Genomic DNA, 19,014 nt, shown 5'->3' on the forward strand with positions numbered 1-19,014 from the left:
GACCCACCCCCTTCACCGGTAGAGCCCTGCATGGATACAAAATGTATATCCACAGATCCGGCTATCCACGGAGCTCTACCAGGCTCTACCAGGAACCACAGTGGCAAAAACAGCAGCATGGTGGGGCCAACACTCACAAAAGCCAACACCCCACCGGGGCAGCTCCTCCGGCGTGGCTGTCTCACCTCCAGCCCCACCCACTGGGGTGGGCAGCTGGCTCACAGGTGGCTGTCCCCAGTCGGACTAGTGTGTGCAAGCGGCTCGCATGCTCCCGGACAGGAGTCCCTTCCACGCAGCGGTCTGAGTATCCTGTCCGGGAGCATGCGAGCTGCTTGCACACACTAGTGCAACCTGGGGCAGCTGCCGGTCAGCCTGGTGCCCACCCCAGTGGGCAGAGCTGGGAGCGATACAGTCAAGCCGGAGGAGCTGCCCATGCAGGGTGCTGGCTCCTGTGACCGGCAGCCCAACATGCTGCTGCTTTCACCGCTGCAGTTTCTGGTAGAGCCCCGCAGCTCCATGGATATCCACCTTATATCCACAGACAAATTCTGTATCCACACAGGGCTCTACTCCTCTGGTTTCATAGTCTTGGCTCCAGCCTGAGTCCGAATGTCTACACTGCTTTTTTTTAACCGCCGTAATATGAGCCCAGCAAGCCAGAGTCAGCTGACCCAGGCTGAGACTTGCTGATGTAACTCCATTTTTTTTGGCAATGTAGACATAACCATATAGACAGGTTAGGTTAGCTCAGCGTATGAAGAGATGAGGTCAGTGTTGGCTTTCATGAAGACAGGTATGAGAGAGGAGAGAAATGGCTAAGGCTGTGGAGCTGCAAGTGAATCCAGAGGGAATGAGGTGGCTTAATCCCAGGAAGATGTAATGTGACAGTAATACAGCGAGGGTGGACGCTGATTTATAACCAAGAGCAGTGAGAGAGGAGAAATAAGCTCTGCTGAAGTTTCCACCTAAGCACATACCTGTTTGAGTCATACATGAGGACTCAGCCAACAAATCAGCAGATTTTAAAAGCAAAAGCACTTTTCAATAAATTCATTAACACTGAAGTGTAAACGCTTCTTGGTGTTGGATGGCATTTGAACCTTTAGCTTTGGGCTTCACAACATACTATCAGTGTGCAGGTATCTAGAACAGTCACATACCTTTCTGTGCATTATTTAGAGAAACTCACTTGGCTAGTTTCCTGCTACAAAGGAGACAATATTTATCTTGATGATTGATACCTGCTCGCCCTAGGCGCTATTTTATTTCTTAGTTCTATGTATGTGTGAGGGAGTGAATAATGACAGTGAATAATGGACAATGTACTCCAGGTAATGTTAACATTTCTGTGCTGCTCTTTTGTTAGCTTTCATTTTTAAAAAACCCGAACTACCGTGTTTCATTTACAGTACATCTGTGACACAGCAGAAAATGGTTCATATTTTTAAATGCTTTGACATTTTTAAATTAACACTGTTACTATATAAACATTTTATATGCTTATAGCTGTACCTTGCAGGGACGTTATACTGAACCTTTTTATGACCAAAAAGCTATTCTGATTATGCTCCTCTTACGGATACTTTTGACCATGGCAAAGCGTCCCCAAGATTTACCGAGTTACCCTTTGCTCAAGTTTTAAGATGCTGCTTTTATCCACATTGATGGGTTTCGTTGTATATTACTCCAAAATATTCAAGAAAAATTGGAAGGGCAATTGTAACATCCACAAGTTCTACATATTTCCATTACATGACCTAATTACAGGTTATTGCAATACTATGTCACACTTCGCTATGAAGTTTACAAGTTACTGGGGGCAGTGATGCAACACCTAATATACACAAGATGATACCCACAGCTTTCAATCTGCCAAGAGCTAAATGGATATTAATAAAAAATGGGACACAAAAGAAAACAGTGGCACAGGAACCTTAATATCCCATGTGGTTAATCCTTTAGTACAGTGGTTTTCAACCTGTGGTCCCAAAGGGGTCCACACCTCCATTCAAAATTTTTTAGGGGTCCACAAATGAAAAAAAGGTTGAAAACCACTGCTTTAGTATCAACCGTCTATTTCCTCAGTCCCTCTTTCATGTACGCAGTTTCAATACTATGGAACCTGAGATAAAGGTATTATTTGGGTCTGTACAAGGAACATTAAAGGGTATGTAAAGCTCTGTATAACTAAGAAAGGATCAGAGGAAAACAGATCTACTAAATACTGTTTACAAGGACAGTCGTGGAATTTAAGCCTAAAATTTCCTGTGTCTTAAATCTGTTAATGTGATTTGACTTTAATGAGAGATGAAGCACAATTACTGTGATAAACAAATAGCTTCAGATTGTCAGAACTGGACAGAACTGAAGCACTTGAATGTACCTGTAAAAATGTCACATTTTTTCATTGCCTTGAAAACTTAACTGAACCCTACTGTTTAACTACCCATCTTCATTAACTACACTGTCACTTGTAATCCCTCTGTCCGAGTGTACCATCCCCCATTAATCACGCCTCTTCTAAAAATAGGCTCTCCAAAGGACTATTATTTAAGTTCAGATTATCATATTTTAATCAGACTAGGGAAGTTTTACAGTGCAAACTTGCTTTGAAATAGACTTTCATCACCTGAACTTATATTTTAAGCATTTTCTAATCACCAGCTCTAAATGAGTTTTAGTTATTGAAATGTGATACTGATTGCATCAAATGAATATATCAGCATCCTAAGCTGCTCCTCAAATAGTAATTTTTTTATTTACTGTTTTAATACTGTTGAAAATTTACACACACAGACACACACTTCTTGAATAGTTGTCCCTTAAACTTGGACTCTTGCATCTATTAACTGGTCAGCATTTGATTTAACATGTTCCATCACTTAACACTGCAAAGCTTTTACCCTCTGAATACAGAGGACGTCAGCAGCTACTGGATTTAATTGACTGAAGAACTCTTGTTTGGAACAGAAAATGCTAATTCAGAATCTCCTTTACAAATGCTGATGGAGTTAGGGGAGGGGAAAAAAGCTTGGAGGAAAACCTCTTATCTTTCTGTCACGTACACCAAACTAGCTTTGAGAGGACATGTACCACTGCCCTCCACTGGAGGGAGCACAGCTTGCTCCCTGCGAATACAGATGCCATCTATTGGCCCAGGACTGTTAAAGACTGACATCAACTGCTGGGCTGAATTTCTGTTCATAGGTTCATAGATTCCAAGGCCAGAAGGGACCATTGTGATCATCCAGTCCAGTGGTCACCAACAACCGATCAACTGCAATCAACTGGTCAATCCTAGAGAATCTCCCAGTCAATTGCGATCTCAGGTAGCGTAGTGTGGCTGCCGCTAAGGCAAACTCCCTGCCTACCGCATACCCACGCCGTTCCTGGAAGCAGCCAGCGCAGCCCCACGCCTGGGGGTTGGTGGGGAGAAAGAGGTCTCCCTCCATGCGCTGCTCCTGCTTGCAAGCACCACCCCCACAGCTCCCATTGGCTGGAAGAGTTGCGAGGCTGGTGCTTGCAGAGAGGGGCACTGCGCGGAGCCACATGCCCCCCAGCTGCCTCCCAGGGGCACGCTGGCCCCTTCCAGGAGCTGTGTGGGGCTGCCTTAGGCTCGCTGCGCTGCCAACCGGAAAGCACTGGGCAAACCCCCATTCCTGAGCCCCCTCCCAGAGCCAGCACCCCAGAACCCCTCCTGCATCCCAACACTCTGCCCCAGCCCGGACTCCCCTCCCAGAGCCAGCACCCCCTACCCCCTCCTGCACCCCAACCCTCTCCCAGAGACAGCACCCTGTACCCCCACCAGCACCCCAACACTCTGCCCAAGCCCAGAGCCCCCTCCTGCACCCAAACTCCCTCCTAGAGCTTGCACCCCTCACCCCTTCCTGCACCCCAACCCCCTGCCCTAGACTCAGCCCAGAGTCCCCTCCCACACTGTGAACCCCTCGGCCACAGCCCACAGCCCACATGCCCTCCCGAATCCCAACCCCCTGCTCCAGCCCAGTCAAAGTGAGTGAGGGTGGGTGGGAGAGAGCGAATGACGGGGGGGATGGTGGTGGAGTGGGAGGGGCTTTGGTGAAGGGAAGGGGCCTAGGGGAAGGAGTGAGGTAGATCCTGGTTTGCCCTTAGATTCAAAAAGTGATTTGGGGCGTTAAAAAGTTGGAGACCACTGATCTAGTCTGACCTCCTGTATAGCACAGATCACAGATGATCAAAAATAAGCTATAGGACTGTACTTAATTAATGGTCTTGTGTACCACCGTACTCAGCTGGACAGAACTAGATTTTCCCTTATGTACTTACAGCAGTGTCACCTAACTAGCTGAGGTAGAGAGAGGCATCTCCTTTGCTTCAGTGAGCAACACGTCTGGCTTTACTGAGCCAAAGAGTTTGGGGGGGGGGGGGAAGTTCCCCAAAGGTACACATCACAGAGCAGCAGAAGATCTTAGCATCTGTGAATGTAACGTAACTACAGCTTGAATGTGACTACTATCAACATCTTTATACTGCACTCATTATAATATTTAGGCATCTATAATCAAATTATCATACAGCCACCAAAAAGAAAGAACAAGAAACTGAAAAAGAGCTGCGGAAAAGTTATTTTAAAATACTAAACATCTGTCTCTCACACATATATACACAATGATGGTGATCATCATGAACTAAACAGTATATACACAGATCATTGCCTTCCTGCCACCTTGTTTTCTTCCAGACTCCCTTGCTCTAACCCAGGGGTGGGCAACTTATGCCACGTGTGCCACAGGTGGCCTGTGAGCTGATTTTCAGTGGCACTCACACTGCCCGGGTCCTGGCCACCGGTCTGGGGGGCTCTACATTTTCATTTAATTTTAAACAAAGCTTCTTAAACATTTTAAAAACCTTATTTACTTCACATACATCAATAATTTAGTGACATATGAAAGACTTATAGAAAGAGACCCTCTAAAAAGGTTAAAATGTATTACTGGCACGCAAAACCTTAAATTAGAGTGAATACACTAAGAATCGGCACACCATTTCTGAAAGGTTGCCGACCCCTGCTCTAACCTTTTGATCTATTTTGTCTTTTTAGAACAGTAAAACAGATTGGAGGGGGGAAAAACAGGGTAGGAAGGAAGAATTGTGAAAAATTTCTCACTATGTTTTTCCTTTTTCTCCTCAAAACTTCAAATAATTTCAATCAGCTCTGTAGTTGGCATAAAAACAGGGTGAAAATTTCATCTACATTTTTTCAATTTGTTTTAACTTTTGAATTTGAAGAGACCTCAAGAAGTCATCTAAGTCCAAGCCCCTTCTCAAAGCAGGACCAACACCAACTAAATCATCCCAACCAGGGCTTTGTCAAGCCGAGCCTTAAAACCTTTAAGGATGGAGATTCTACCACCTCCCTAGGTAACCCATTCCAGTGCTTCACCACCCTTCTAGTGAAATAGTGTTTCCTAATATCCAACCTAGACCTCCCCCCACTGCAACTTGAGACCACTGCTCCTTGTTCTGTCATCTGCCACCACTGAGAACAGCCAAGCTTCATCCTCTTTGGAACACCCCCTTCAGGTAGTTGAAGGCCGCTATCAAATCCCCCCTCACTCTTCTCTTCTGCAGACTAAATAACCCCAGTTCCCTCAGCCTCTCCTCGTAAGTCATGTGCCCCAGCCCCCTGATCATTTTTGTTACCCTCCACTGGACTCTCTCCAATTTGTCCACATCCTGTCTCTAGTGGGGGCCCCAAAACTGGACACAATACTCCAGATGTGGCCTCACCAGTGCTGAATCGAGGCGAATAATCACTTCCCTCGATCCGCTGGCAATGCTCCTACTAATGCAGCCCAATATGCCGTTAGCCTTCTTGGCAACAAGGGCATACTGCTGACTCATATCCAGCTTCTCATCCACTGTAATTCCCAGGTCCTTTTCTGCAGAACTGCTGCTTAGCCAGTCGGTCCCCAGCCTGTAGTGATGCATGGGATTCTTCTGTCCTAAGTGCAGGACTTTGCACTTGTCCTTCTTGAACCTCATCAGATTTCTTTTGGCCCAATCCTCCAATTTGTCTAGGTCAGACTAGACCCTATCCCTACCCTCCAGCATATATACCTCTCCCCCTAGCTTAGTGTCATCCATGAACTTTCTGAGGGTGCAATCCACGCCATCCTCCAGATCATTAATAAAGATGTTGAACAAAACCGGCTCCATGACTAACCACTGGGGCACTCCGCTTGATACCATCTGCCAACTAGACCTCAAGCTGTCGATCACTACCCGTTAAGCTCGACAATCTAGCCGGCTTTTTATCCAAAATATTCAAATGGTCTTAATTATAATTTTTTAGGGGAAGCAAACTCTGGCCTTGTGTGTCTATAAAACATTTCTTGGGCACCGATTAGGTAATGAATAAGTAATTAACAAGTATATTCAAAGTAAGTAATATTTACACTGACCTAAAGTCCAGTAGGACACTGCTTCCAGATGTGAAGAACTACTGTATATGGCATGGATATACATGAGATGAATCATCAGCTCTGCCAACCACCACCAAAAGAAAATGCGAATTATGCCCAGCAGTAATATGCAGAGGTTACTCTTCAAACTGCAGGCTTCTGGTCTCTTCATCTACAAGAAGAAATCAAAGTAAGTTACCTTGTGTACAAATGACCAGACATTTCATTCAAATAGACTTTTTGATGCCAACTTTTAAAATTTAACTTCTTTTTATTTATCTGCATGATCAAGAGCACTATTTTCAGTGTGGTGTTTGGGGAATTCTCTATTTAACCTTTCAAACCAAGTCACAGTAATTAATCAAGTTAATGGAAACAGTGAGAAGGAGAATTTGAGTGATACGCACGACATGTTTTCAGTCACTCCCACAGGACTAGAAGCAGTATTGACAAGCACTCAGTTCCATTTTTGTCTGTTGAGGATCTTCCCACATGCGTTCAAATGGAGAAAAGGGACACTTCCCTTATATATCCTGTCTACACTACAGACTTGTACTTCTGCCAGTTCAAGCCACAATAGCTCAGAGCTTCCACATTAGCCATCCCGATTCAAGTGCATGGTGCATTGTCACCATACATGCAGCATACTTTGACAGCGCTACAGGCCTTGAATCTATCCCATGACGCAGCTCCCTGAAACAGGTGTATCATGTTTTCATCTGTTCACATTTTTGATTTGCTTTAATGGATGCTCCATATGGTTCAGTCCTGCAGGGGTATCTATGTATCCCAACGAGGGCAGGAGATGGATCACCCTATGCCCCCACATTATCAATTCAGATACCCTGTCACCCCACTGCCAGACAAATTCTGAGCCTGGGGGCAGCAAATATGTTGAATGCTAAAAGAAGGTTGAGGGGAGATATTGCTCCCTATAAATATATCAGAGGGATAAATACCGGAGAGGGAGAGGAATTTTTTAAGCTCAATACCAATGTGGACACAAGAACAAATGGATATAAACTGGTCATTGGGAAGTTTAGACTTGAAATTAGACGAAGGTTTCTAACCATCAGAGGAGTGAAGTTTTGGAATAGCCTTCCAAGGGAAGCAGTGGGGGCAAAAGATCTATCTAGCTTTAAGATTAAACTCGATAAGTTTATGGAGGAGATGGTATGATGGGATAACATGATTTTGGTAATTAACTGATCTTTAAATATTCATGGTAAATAGGTCTAATGGCCTGTGATGGGATGTTAGATGGGGTGGGATCTGAGTTACCCAGGAAAGAATTTTCTGTAGTATCTGGCTGGTGAATCTTGCCCATATGCTCAGGGCTGGATGATGGCCATATTTGGGATCGGGAAGGAATTTTCCTCCAGGGCAGATCGGAAGAGGCCCTGGAGATTTTTCGTCTTCCTCTGTAGCATGGGGCACAGATCACTTGCTGGAGGATTCTCTGCTCCTTGAAGTCTTTAAACCACGATCTGAGGACTTCAATAGTTCAGACATAGGTGAGAGGTTTTTGCATGAGTAGGTGGGTGAGATTCTGTGGCCTGTGTTGTGCAGGAGGTCGGACTAGAGGATCATAATGGTCCCTTCTGACCTTCGTATCTATGAATCTATGAATGCCATCGTATTTGAGGTTGTTCAAGGAGGGCCTGATTTAATTATAACCCTCTAATTTCTAGAGAGCTGCCACACTTAGAAGAATACAAGTCCATTTTAATAAAACCTGTATCTGGCTCTGTGAATTGTACCCTAAGTACCTGATTCAGCAAAAAGTATCTGCTAACAAATAAACACAAGCTTCTCAAAGAGCACATGAAAAGAAAACTTGATGTTTCTCTCAGCATGTATCTACCACTGACGTCCCTCATTTTAGTGTCTCTTCACGCATGGGAACACAGGAATGTAGGAACTGGCAGACTGGATCCGTCCCAAGTTCCATCTAATGCAGTATCCTGTCTCTAACAGTGACCAGCATCATATGCTTGGGTGTAAAGTGCAAGAACCCCACAGCAAGCAGAAGGACCTGGAGAACAGCCTCAAAACAAACCTACAGCACTAACATGTATTTTTAACCACACAAGTGTAACCATGTTATAGAATTTCCTCACTGATACAAGCTAACAGAAGTCACTCCAGGGAGATAAACAGAACTACAATATCTTCAATTAACAATCTATTCCCCTTTAACATCTGTTGGGTTAATTTTTTCCAAAGAAAGCACTTTACCTTCAAACTCGTACAAAAACCCTGGAATTTAAAAATTCTGACAGGAAAAGCTACTAAAATAAAGCAAATTAAGAGACAAGAAATTTACTTTTCTCCTTAGTTTCTTTCAGTTCACCTTTAAGAGTAGGCTTTGAGTAGCTGTACAACATTTTGTTGTTCTCATAAAAAGGCATTAACTATCTTTGAAGCATTTAGTTAAATAGCCCTTGTAAAGGAAGAAATAACCTACCAGGTCATCTATTTTAAGGAAACCATTTTAATAAGAAAACCAGGCAGGGGTCTTAAAGTAGATTTTTCAGTGCCTGAGGGACAGCTAGTAATAAAAATGTAGGGTTTTCACTCAAGGTGATCTCCCACAGAAAGCCTGACCCGAAGCCCACCGAAGGTAATGGGAGTCTCTCAACTGACTTCAATGAGCTTTGGAAATAGGCTCAGAGACCCTAAACTCTATGGGTTCCTGACACTGTCCTGAGAGACTAAGGTATGCTTTAATATGCTGTGTAATAGGGCCAGGCATTGTCAAAGAACAATCATGGTATACACCAGAGGTGGCTGCATTTAAACCATCCAGTGATGCATATAAGCATTCATATATTATGTATACAGTAACTTCCCTCTTAACATCCTCTTGCTTAATGTTGTTTTGATCTTACGTTCCTGCTCAATTACAAAACACGCTCCATTTAAAGTTGTGCAATGCTTTGCTATAACGTCGTTTGGCTGCCTGCTTTGTCCACAGCTGGCAGCCCCCCCATCAGCTCCCCTACACCCCCGCCCCTCCGCACAGCACCTCCCATCTGCTGGCAGACCCTGCGGATCAGCGCCTTCCCCCATCTCCCACCGCCTCCTGCCCGCGGCAATCAGCTGGCTTGCGGCGTTCTGGAGGGAGGGGGGAGGAGCGAGGACACAGCGTGCAGGCTCCCCCTCCCTCCCCTGCCTCCTCCCCATGACAATCAGCTGGTTTGCAGTGTTCGGGAGGCAGGGGGAGCCTACGCACCAAGTCCTCGCTCCTCCCCCCACCTTCCTGCCCCCTGAACGTTGCAAGCCAGCTGATTGCCGTGGGCAGGAGGGAGGGGGGAGGAGTGAGGATGCGGCGTGCAGAGTAAAGGGGGAGAAGGGGGGGAAGAAGAGATGGGTTAAGGGTGGGAGTTTGGGGGAAGGGGTGGAGTGAGCAGGCCGAGGGTTGAGCCCCCCGCCCCTGGTGCTTGCAGAGGAGGGGAAGCTGCCGCTGCGCAACGTGCTTCTCCTAGCCTACAGCATCCTCAGCCTCCTTGCCTGCCTCACTGTTTCCAGTGCCAGTGGGCTGTGCCTGTGTGGGGTAAGGCGGGGGACCCTCCCGACTATAGTACTGTACTGTACGGCAAAAAACCAATTTCCCTGGAACTAACTCTCCCCCCGCATTTACAGAAAGAATTTTAAGTTCTGGACGCATTATTTAAACGTAAACTGCATCTCTCCATAGTTTACCCATGATGTTGCTCTTGGATGCTGATGCTACTTCTTCCAACTGCAAAGCCTGCTGTGATTGTTAGTGGATCCCCCTGTACACATGCATCCGTGCACATATACATGCTCACATGCACTCCAAATCACTGGAAGGGCCCTGAACCAAGAGAACACCTGTGGTTCTGCTGCAGAAGGGCAGAGAATGCTATTTGCTGAGACTGACCAAGGGTACACAAAGGAGGCAGGCAGGAGCCTCAGAGGCTACTACAGCCTTAGCAGAAGCAACTACTGGAGAAAGAGACAAACACTATTAGTTGTTCCCAGGCACTATAACCTTAAGAGAGTCCACATGTGAGAGACAAATTATAATCATCCTATATTTATCAATATCCTTAGATGCTGGGAAAAGCCAAAGGGAAGTAAAAACATTTTCCACATAGTGGCTATGGTAGTGGTAAATATTTGTTGAAGATAAGAAAGGAGAACAGAAAAAGTAACAGTGTGTGATTTGAAACTCTCCTGTTTGTACCTAATACACTGGATTTATTGCTCAAAAACAATTTGTCACACTAAACGCTTTACTCCTGTAACATTGCCACGGTCAGCAAGAGCTATGGTGATCTGCTGAGCAAGTGCTGGTCTCACAAGTTTAAGTTATATGGGGGAAGATTTAAATTTTGTAGTTGGCATGTTTCCCAGGATGTCCACCAAATTCTAGGACATTAACTGTATTAAATGCATTCATATACTAAGTCTCATTCCACCTTCTCCCTGAAGTAGGTTAGAATATGATCTACTGTTTGGTAGGAAACCAGCATTGCCTTCCGGAGTCACACACAATACAGCATGCAAACCAAAGAACACTACAGATGTTGAGCTTTAATTTTCAAATGCCTCCCTTTTGTGAGGCAGTTAAATTTTCACATGCATCTGTTTGTGCATGCAGAAAGCTACTACCAGAAGCCAACACACATTTACACACCTAAATCAGGTTTGCACATGAATATTTTGCATACTGTACAAAAGACAGACCCTCTGAAATTTTGGGTGGAAGGATCAAGGTTTCAACTGGCATCCACAAATGTATACAAATATGGGTGTTTGCATGTACAAATTGGGAAGTTAGGTTCTAATATGGGCTACATGTATTTGCGTACATAACACCCACAAATTCTGCACGTGAATTTGTAGAGGCTGGTTGACATTTTTGACCTACTGAAACTGCCATGTCTTTGCAGGTGTTTGTACAGTGCCTGGCATAAAAGGGCCTATAATTATTGGGTGGGGCTTCTGGGCACAGCTGTAATACAAAAATTAAACATTTTATTAAAGCTTATGTTAAAGTTATCTACAGCACGGATTAATAAAAAGTTTCTATTCACCTGGGTAGAATGCTTAAATTATCCAAAGATAGCAAGTTTGGTATAAAAAGTCATAAAATGCACATAATCCATAATCTACAATATCCCAAATTAGGGTAATAAATTTAACAGTACCGTTTAAATATCAGTATCCATGGAAAGTCATACTAGAAATAACTTGTGAAAAATAAATAATGTAACAATAAATATAAATTGCCCCTCAGTAATTGAGAATTTAGGGTAAGTTATCCCTAAATAAATACGATCTATTAAAAAAATATTTCAGCTACTTTCCTGTTTTCTCTTCTCATTGGCACTCTGTCTCATTTCTTCTGGTATTGCCGCTGTCTGGTGACATGTTCTAAATAAATGTCCCTTGACCACCTGATGGTCCGACACCATGAGTCGCCGCATCAGCCGGGCATAGCGCTGACCGATTCCGCATTCTCGCACTCTTTACTGGGATCCCTTGTGCCCACAGCTCCAACGATCAGTGCATATATTTGAACCTCATAACCCCCAACATTCAGGGCATCATCCGGTGGCGTATTTCTCCTTTTTTGAGCTTGGCGATCAAAGGCGGTCACGGTCCTGTTCTCAAAAGGAACTGTGACATCCACCATGAGGATCCTCTTCTGTACCTTGTTAGTAATGACGATGTCTGGTCACAGGTGACTGTCCATTCCAGGGATAGTGGAGTTCACGCCACCCTTCCCCACAGGTAGAGGGACAGCCTTGATTAAGCGATCTTGGATGGTGCTGTGGCACAGCTGCCAGACGCAGACTACTATTAATAAAAGGTCAAACTATCCCATTTTTGCAAAGCAATTATAACAAAGTAAAAGCATTATTACTGAAAGCTCTCTGCCATAGAATAGTTTTGCTATTTTTCATTTTCTGCAACTCCATTTTCCAGCATGATAAACAGCAACATTCTTCTCACTCCCAAGATTAATAAAGTGTTTCTGCAATTCTCCTTCTTTTTTATGATAACAGCCATAAACATACTTTATACCTCATGCGCCTGGATAGAGCTACTGAAAATTGCTCATTAATTATCATTCAGACTCCTCTCTATATCTGCCAAGTCACTACCCCTCCTCATTTAAGTCGCTCCAACAAATGCAGTTCTTCTGCAACACCTACAAGGGAGTCAATAATATTAATTATTTAATAACCTTATCTTCCTTTTTAAATTTTGTTTAAAAATCAAATCTTGCAGAACCACCAAGATAGGCATATGCATACTTCAAATGCAATCATATTGCAGTAACCAGCATCCTTCTCTACTGTTTGTCTCTCCCCGACTCATTGTCTCATGCCTAAAATTTAGGTCTGTTTGTGGCAGGGACAGTGTCTGCTATGTTTTCTTTGAAATGATTAGCATGCTTTTGGAGCTATAAAATGATACATAATAAGGAAATATTTCCTCAGTCTTCATCTAAGCTAACATTAAAAGGTAAACACCATCTTCATTTGAATTTTCTCCCCACCAGTTTTGTTCTTCTCCTGAAAAGGGCTTTGTAGATGCACAATTGATTGCCTTGTTCTTAGTGAAGTCTAGAAAATTACGTGATAACTTGTTACTTCTTTCAATGAGTTTTCCAGATGCTATTGCTCTTCTGACTCATCTCCCTTAATGACATCTCACTGGCAGTGAGTACTTTGAAGAGACCAAGTTTCTTCAAAGTACTGAAAAATCACTTGACTCAGCCCCTTTAATTCCTCTGGCACTTCTGTCAGTCACAGTTCAATGCAGAATCAGTGTGTGTGTTCATTTTTCTATTCAAAGCCACAAAGGGGAACTGGACACCTGATTCCTATTCATTCTAATGGAAAATGAGTGTCCAAATGTCGGACATACCCACAGAAAAGAAAACAAAGCTGTGCACAGGCTAGTCTACCCACGCCAGCTTGAACCCAACAAGCGCAAACATAGCATAGCAAAGACACCACAGTGCGGGCTTCAGTGTGGGTAGTACAAGGCTGGCATGGACCCTGCGTACATTCTTTTCTCGCTAGCCTGCTCTGAAGGTTGTGCAGCACTGTCTTCACTGCTATCATTATCTGCACTAGCTGGATTCAAGCTAGCTTATGCTGGCTAGCCCATGTACAGATTTTGCTGTAGACATACCCCAAATTTAGGTCACTTCTACTGATTCTTAAAAGTGTAGCATATTCTACTTTTGTTAACTGTATTTTCATCATGTATCTCTTTAGTAAGGGAATCTTTTTCTCCACTGCACCAGGTGACAAGCATCTCTCTTCCTGTCACTGAGCCTGCCCAAGTTCACTCTAATGTGATTAAATTCATTTTAGCCAGGTGGGAGGAGGATGGAGACAGAGAGAGAGAGACTATCAGAAGTACAAGCCAGTCACCAAAAGTTAACCACATCCCTAAGTAAAGCGTTGGAGTAATATCTAGCTGGTTACAATGGCACTCACTTGGACAGATCCATGCACATTGCTTACAGTTATGGAGTTACCAGAACATAGAGGCAGTCCCTCGTATTTTCTTTCAAACCAAGCGTTAATCATTCCACACAGGACTAAATTAGTTTTCTGAGAGTACATGCTGCCTTGAGGTTCCATCTGTTCTATTGATGGTGGAGGCTATTTTATTATCTTGTCTTCCTTTGAGATGCACAGCAATTATGGATTCAGAACTATAACTATGCTAGACCCTGTTCTTGCCTCTGTTCAGCGTCCTGGTGTGTCACAAGTTGGCTTTTCATTGATGCAATCCCCATACACTGTAAGTACCTTGACTTTTATAAAATTTTAACTGCAAAGCATATCTCATTGCTGTATTTAGCGACCAGCTGGTATGTCTGTGCTACTATTGCACATGCCTTGTACCTTGAAATTATCAGTCCCTCACAGTACACCTATGGACCAAGTGCCTCGGGTAGAAATGTTCATTTGCAATGGTTTCTACAAATATAGTCTTTTTTAAAGGTGGCTGATTGATAGCACTGAAACCTGAAGTCTATGCCTCTCAGGAGATCAGACACAGCATGCACACGCATAGCAAACGGGCAAGCTCACCCAGGCCATATCACCAATGTGACTTGGTATTGCCAGGCTGTGAGAGTATTACTGCCTTCATGCCATTTCTACTGAGACTTATCTAGGATGCCAATTGGTGCCAATAGTGGTGAAGATTTCTGTGGTGTGGGCTCCTAGCCATTCAGAGAACTGGACTGAGGTCATCCACTCATTTCATGTAAGCTACCAGAGAGACACAGGACACCACAGAGCCAACTAATGACTTTTGCTTACTACCAATCTAGGCTTTTATCTGAAGTGGTTGCCTAGAGGTGAAAGTCTCTGTCCTGTTACTATTCTTGCACTATGCAAGTCCGGGTAGCAATGTCCTGCATTTCTCAAAGTGAGAGGTGTGAATGATTAGCCAAACTGGATGCTCAATTTTTCTTCAGAGTCTCAGCTTTCATTTTAATTAAAAATTAGTCTTTACCTGTTATGGTTTCAAAGAAAGGCTTCAAACTATGAAACAAGTGTAACCAACGCAGAGACATGTCATGAATTTGTAGAGCACCTGAAACAGCAGTTCTGAGGTTTAAACTGTGCCATTTATTTGAATGGATAGTAACTCATATCCCAGTGATGATCATTTACATGGCAACATTGTTAGTTTTTTCACTGCTCACCAAAGCATAAGAAAGGAGAGAAAGAATCTTTTCATGAAGAATTACGGCAGAGTCCCCTGGGAGGGGGGGGGCGTAGAAGACGAGCCTAGGAGATGTATAAATTAAGATGAGATGACCTTTAACACCACATGGCAGTGTTTCAGGCACATGATTGGTTTCATTTATTTTTTTTTTAAAAGGGGGTCTCAGCTGTCAAAAGTTTGGAAATAGAAGTTTAAACTATTTATCAGCAGCTTTCAAACCGGTGTCAGGGGAAAATGTGGTCCAATGAATACTCATCAACTGCCAGCTACGACACATTCAATGCAACAAAATGAAGGATTTGTGAACAGCTGAAGAAAGATTTTATCACTCATATACACATGATGACCCTGTAATTTCTGTTTCCACTGCACCTGTGTAGGATGGTGGGAAGGGTTTACCTTTTCTTATCATTTTTCATATGCTACATATGGTAGAGTGCCCAGAAAACACACTAAATTAAGAATGTTCTCTATCTTAAGACCCCCAAATCTGGCACCTCCAAGACTTTCCTGTAATTTTGGCTTTACAGAACTTAAACACCTGGTTCAGGATAAGGATAAGCATCACAAATTTTCTGGGGACTAATACTGAAAATTCTTTCATTCTTATTTACGTGTAATTTTCTAGCTGACTTTCAACTTGGCTTTGTTTAGTGCATAAGCTTGAACTGAGTCCAAGCATCAAAATATCTCTTACATTGGTATCTGCTGTTCAGGAAAACAACAATATTGGAACGTTGGAATTCCCATCTTTGTATGGAAGACAGTAGGGCTGTATTTTTGTTCAGCTCTTAGATACTATGATGATGGGCATGTTAGAAACACAACAGGCATAGATAGACCTGTTGTCATGCAAGAAAAACTGAAAATGATAAAGAGCAATTTATTCATTTTCTGGTAACTTTATTTGAATAAGGTGTATTGCCTGTGATACACACAACAGAAAGATATCTATTAACAGTGTCAAAAGTTCCCTCACTGACTTGCTCAAAACTAACCTGTCTCTATATCACTGTTGTATACCTTGATGTTGTCAAATTCAGTGATAGATGTATTGTTTAAAGCAACTAAATTACTTTGTTTTTCTAAAGCCCACATGGAAATAGAAGTCCCTTACAACATCCAGGAAGGAGAAAATCATATATTAGACTCAGTTATGGACACTGGGCACTGAAATCACAAAATGCATGAATGAAAACTACTACATTCCCACTGTGGGTTTTCTAAGGTATCCAGTTGACTGAAAAAAAAATATCTATTTCAAAAAGGAACTAAGATATTCGTATCTCCAAGCATTCACAGCCTCATGCAGAAGATAAATAAAAAAATATATGTGGAAAACTAAAGCTCTGAGTTTAAATCAGCCCCATCTTTACCCCGATCCCTAGATTTTTAGACCTATTTGGACATTTTCCTTCAACCTGTCACTCAATCAATGAAACAGATACTCAGTTTTTAACCACTAGTTTTTTGTGAATTCAGTATTATTCTATGGCTGATGTGTAGCCAGGTAATACCTAAGCTTGTGTTCTCAGTGCTCCCCTCTTTCCCGCATGCAATGTACTTCAAGCCATACTAAAAAGGGGAAGATGAACACAGAAAATATACTTAACGTTAGTGTGTTTGAAAATCTCATCAATGAGAATTTTTTCTCAAGTAGATAACTGTAAATGAAACTTTTAACTCAGACTCGTCTGCAAGGAGCATTTTAAAATATGTTATCAAAAGAATCATCTGAAGTAATGGATTAAAGGGAATTTTAGGCTCTGCCTATCCAAAATGTTCACCTAATTAATGACACCACCTCTCAAAAGATGAAAGAATCTGCTCTCCCACTCCCCCACCCCCCATCTCTTTCCCATTTTAATTTAATACAGCTTGAATACATATATCTGGCAGCTGGAAAGAGGTCACCAATTTGTTTAGCAGCTTTTCAGATGTTATTTTCAAGATATAGGCCTGAGCTTCAAAGTCTGGATCCAGAACCAAAATCTTCTGAAGTTTAGGGGATGTTTAATAATATGTAGTTTTAGCTCAAGACCCCCAACTAATTTTCACGCTTTTGTCTTCCTTCTTTCAGAGTCCATTCTGGCCAATTTATCAAAGTGCCCAGCGCTGTCAACCCCCACATTAAAGGTAATATGTTAGGGTGCTGGGAATCTTGCAGGAAGTGCACAGCACCTCAGAGGATTTAGCCCTCAGTCCACACCAGATGTATCAAAAACCAAGAGCTGAATCAGCTTGAAAGTGCTGTTACCTGCTTAGTAAATTCATTGAAGGTCATAATGGGTCCATTGTGGAACACAGGATAGTAGAACATGTAGGCCAGCATCCAAAAGAATGAGTAGTACCTCTTCTGGGTAGAGCCATGCCAGCAGTATTCAAGGCTGAAACTAGTGTAGTAGAGGCAGTGAACAGTCAGGGTGAAGAGCAGCAAGTAGTACTCATTTTCAGTGTCGTACCACCCTCTCTGCAAAACAAAACAGAGAATGGTGCGATAGCTACGTTGATAACATGATACGATTTTGATATCAAACAATCAACATTCTTACTGGCACTCCACTAGTCCCTAGGCCATCATCAATAAAGGGCAGTTAATATAGACTCTCTCAAACTATGGCGTGCGCCTCCCTGGGGAGGCACCAGCACATAGTGGGGCAGCACTATTTACACTTATTTCCTTGGCATATCAGGGTTTCAGGCTGAGCGAAAGCTGAGACTGGAGCTGCTAGACGATACTGCTGGTAGCCTCAGTAGTTATGACAAGACTGCAGTTCCGGCCGCCCCAACAGAGGCCGCTACAGGGCTTGCTGGCTCCTGCAGACAGAGGCTGCTCCCTGCCTGTCTAGAGCGAGAATGCTGCAGCCCACATGGGCCAGTGGAGTAGCGGGAAGGTGGCTCAGTGCCAGCAGCTGCCTGCTCCTTTCGTTCTCCTGCACTGGGGAAGGGGAGACACAAAGGTGAGCTATGTATAGAGGCCAAGGGCAGGAAATTCTCAATGTAATTAACAGACTTTGTGAATGCCCACATGTCAGTGAACTGTGTTTGGACTGTAACATCTATATTGTAGTGGATTTGATAGCCCTCCACCCCATCCCCCCATTTGATAAGATCCTGTCCTACTGCACCATGCATTGGAACCAAAGAGAAATGAGTTTGTCAGTCCTAATAAAAGTGTCTTTTGGAGAGAGGATAAATCTATTCACAAGCGAAGAACAGTTTCTTCAAATCCATAAGCCCGTGAAAGGAAGCAGAGGATGAAGATAGCAAAACTGAGTCTACGCCAGTCAGTTAAAGTATGGTTAGCAACCATTGTTTTGGCACAAATCCAACTGTTAGAGCAATAGGCTTCATTTTCCAATTCAGAAACCCACAGTCATTAAAGAGAAACTGCCAAGCTTGACTAAGCAACTCTGGGATATGAAACAAAAATCTGCATTTTGAATTAGAGCGAATACATCTCTCTTGAAGTAGAGAGCATTAGTGAAGCACTTGTTAATCATATATTACGCTCCATCAAAATAACCTTTATACATTAAGGCATATAATTTCATTTTGATGCACAGGGCTTTATGCACATAACACCAATCAGCATGACAAGGGATAACCCCCATTATTTCCCATGAATAATGCCATATTTCAAGAAGCAGCAGACATGCTGAATCTAATTTTGAGCTAGACCTCAAATCCAAAAACTCCAACAACTGGAGGTGTGGAAGGCGGGGGTTCACCTTTAATTTTTGGGGCGGTTTTTTTGTTTGTTTTTTTACACACATTGCAAAAAAATTTGTAGGCTTCTTACACAAAGGGTTACGTAGGTAATATACGTAAT

General features: G+C 43.1%; 1 protein-coding gene across 11 annotated transcripts in view; it reads right to left on the minus strand.

The window, feature by feature from the left end:
• Positions 1–19,014, minus strand: part of HHAT (hedgehog acyltransferase) — a 321,770-nt gene that overhangs the window by 273,244 nt on the left and 29,512 nt on the right. For all 11 annotated transcript variants that reach the window (XM_075127105.1, XM_075127106.1, XM_075127103.1 and 8 more), the window contains 2 exons: positions 17,440–17,652; positions 6,444–6,615 (listed from right to left, as the gene is read on the minus strand). In XM_075127105.1, the coding sequence (XP_074983206.1) occupies positions 6,444–6,615; positions 17,440–17,652 (385 nt within the window). The remainder of the gene's footprint in view (positions 1–6,443; positions 6,616–17,439; positions 17,653–19,014) is intronic.

Source organism: Caretta caretta, chromosome 3, assembly GCF_965140235.1.
Source record: "Caretta caretta isolate rCarCar2 chromosome 3, rCarCar1.hap1, whole genome shotgun sequence".
Lineage (NCBI taxonomy): Eukaryota > Metazoa > Chordata > Testudines > Cheloniidae > Caretta > Caretta caretta.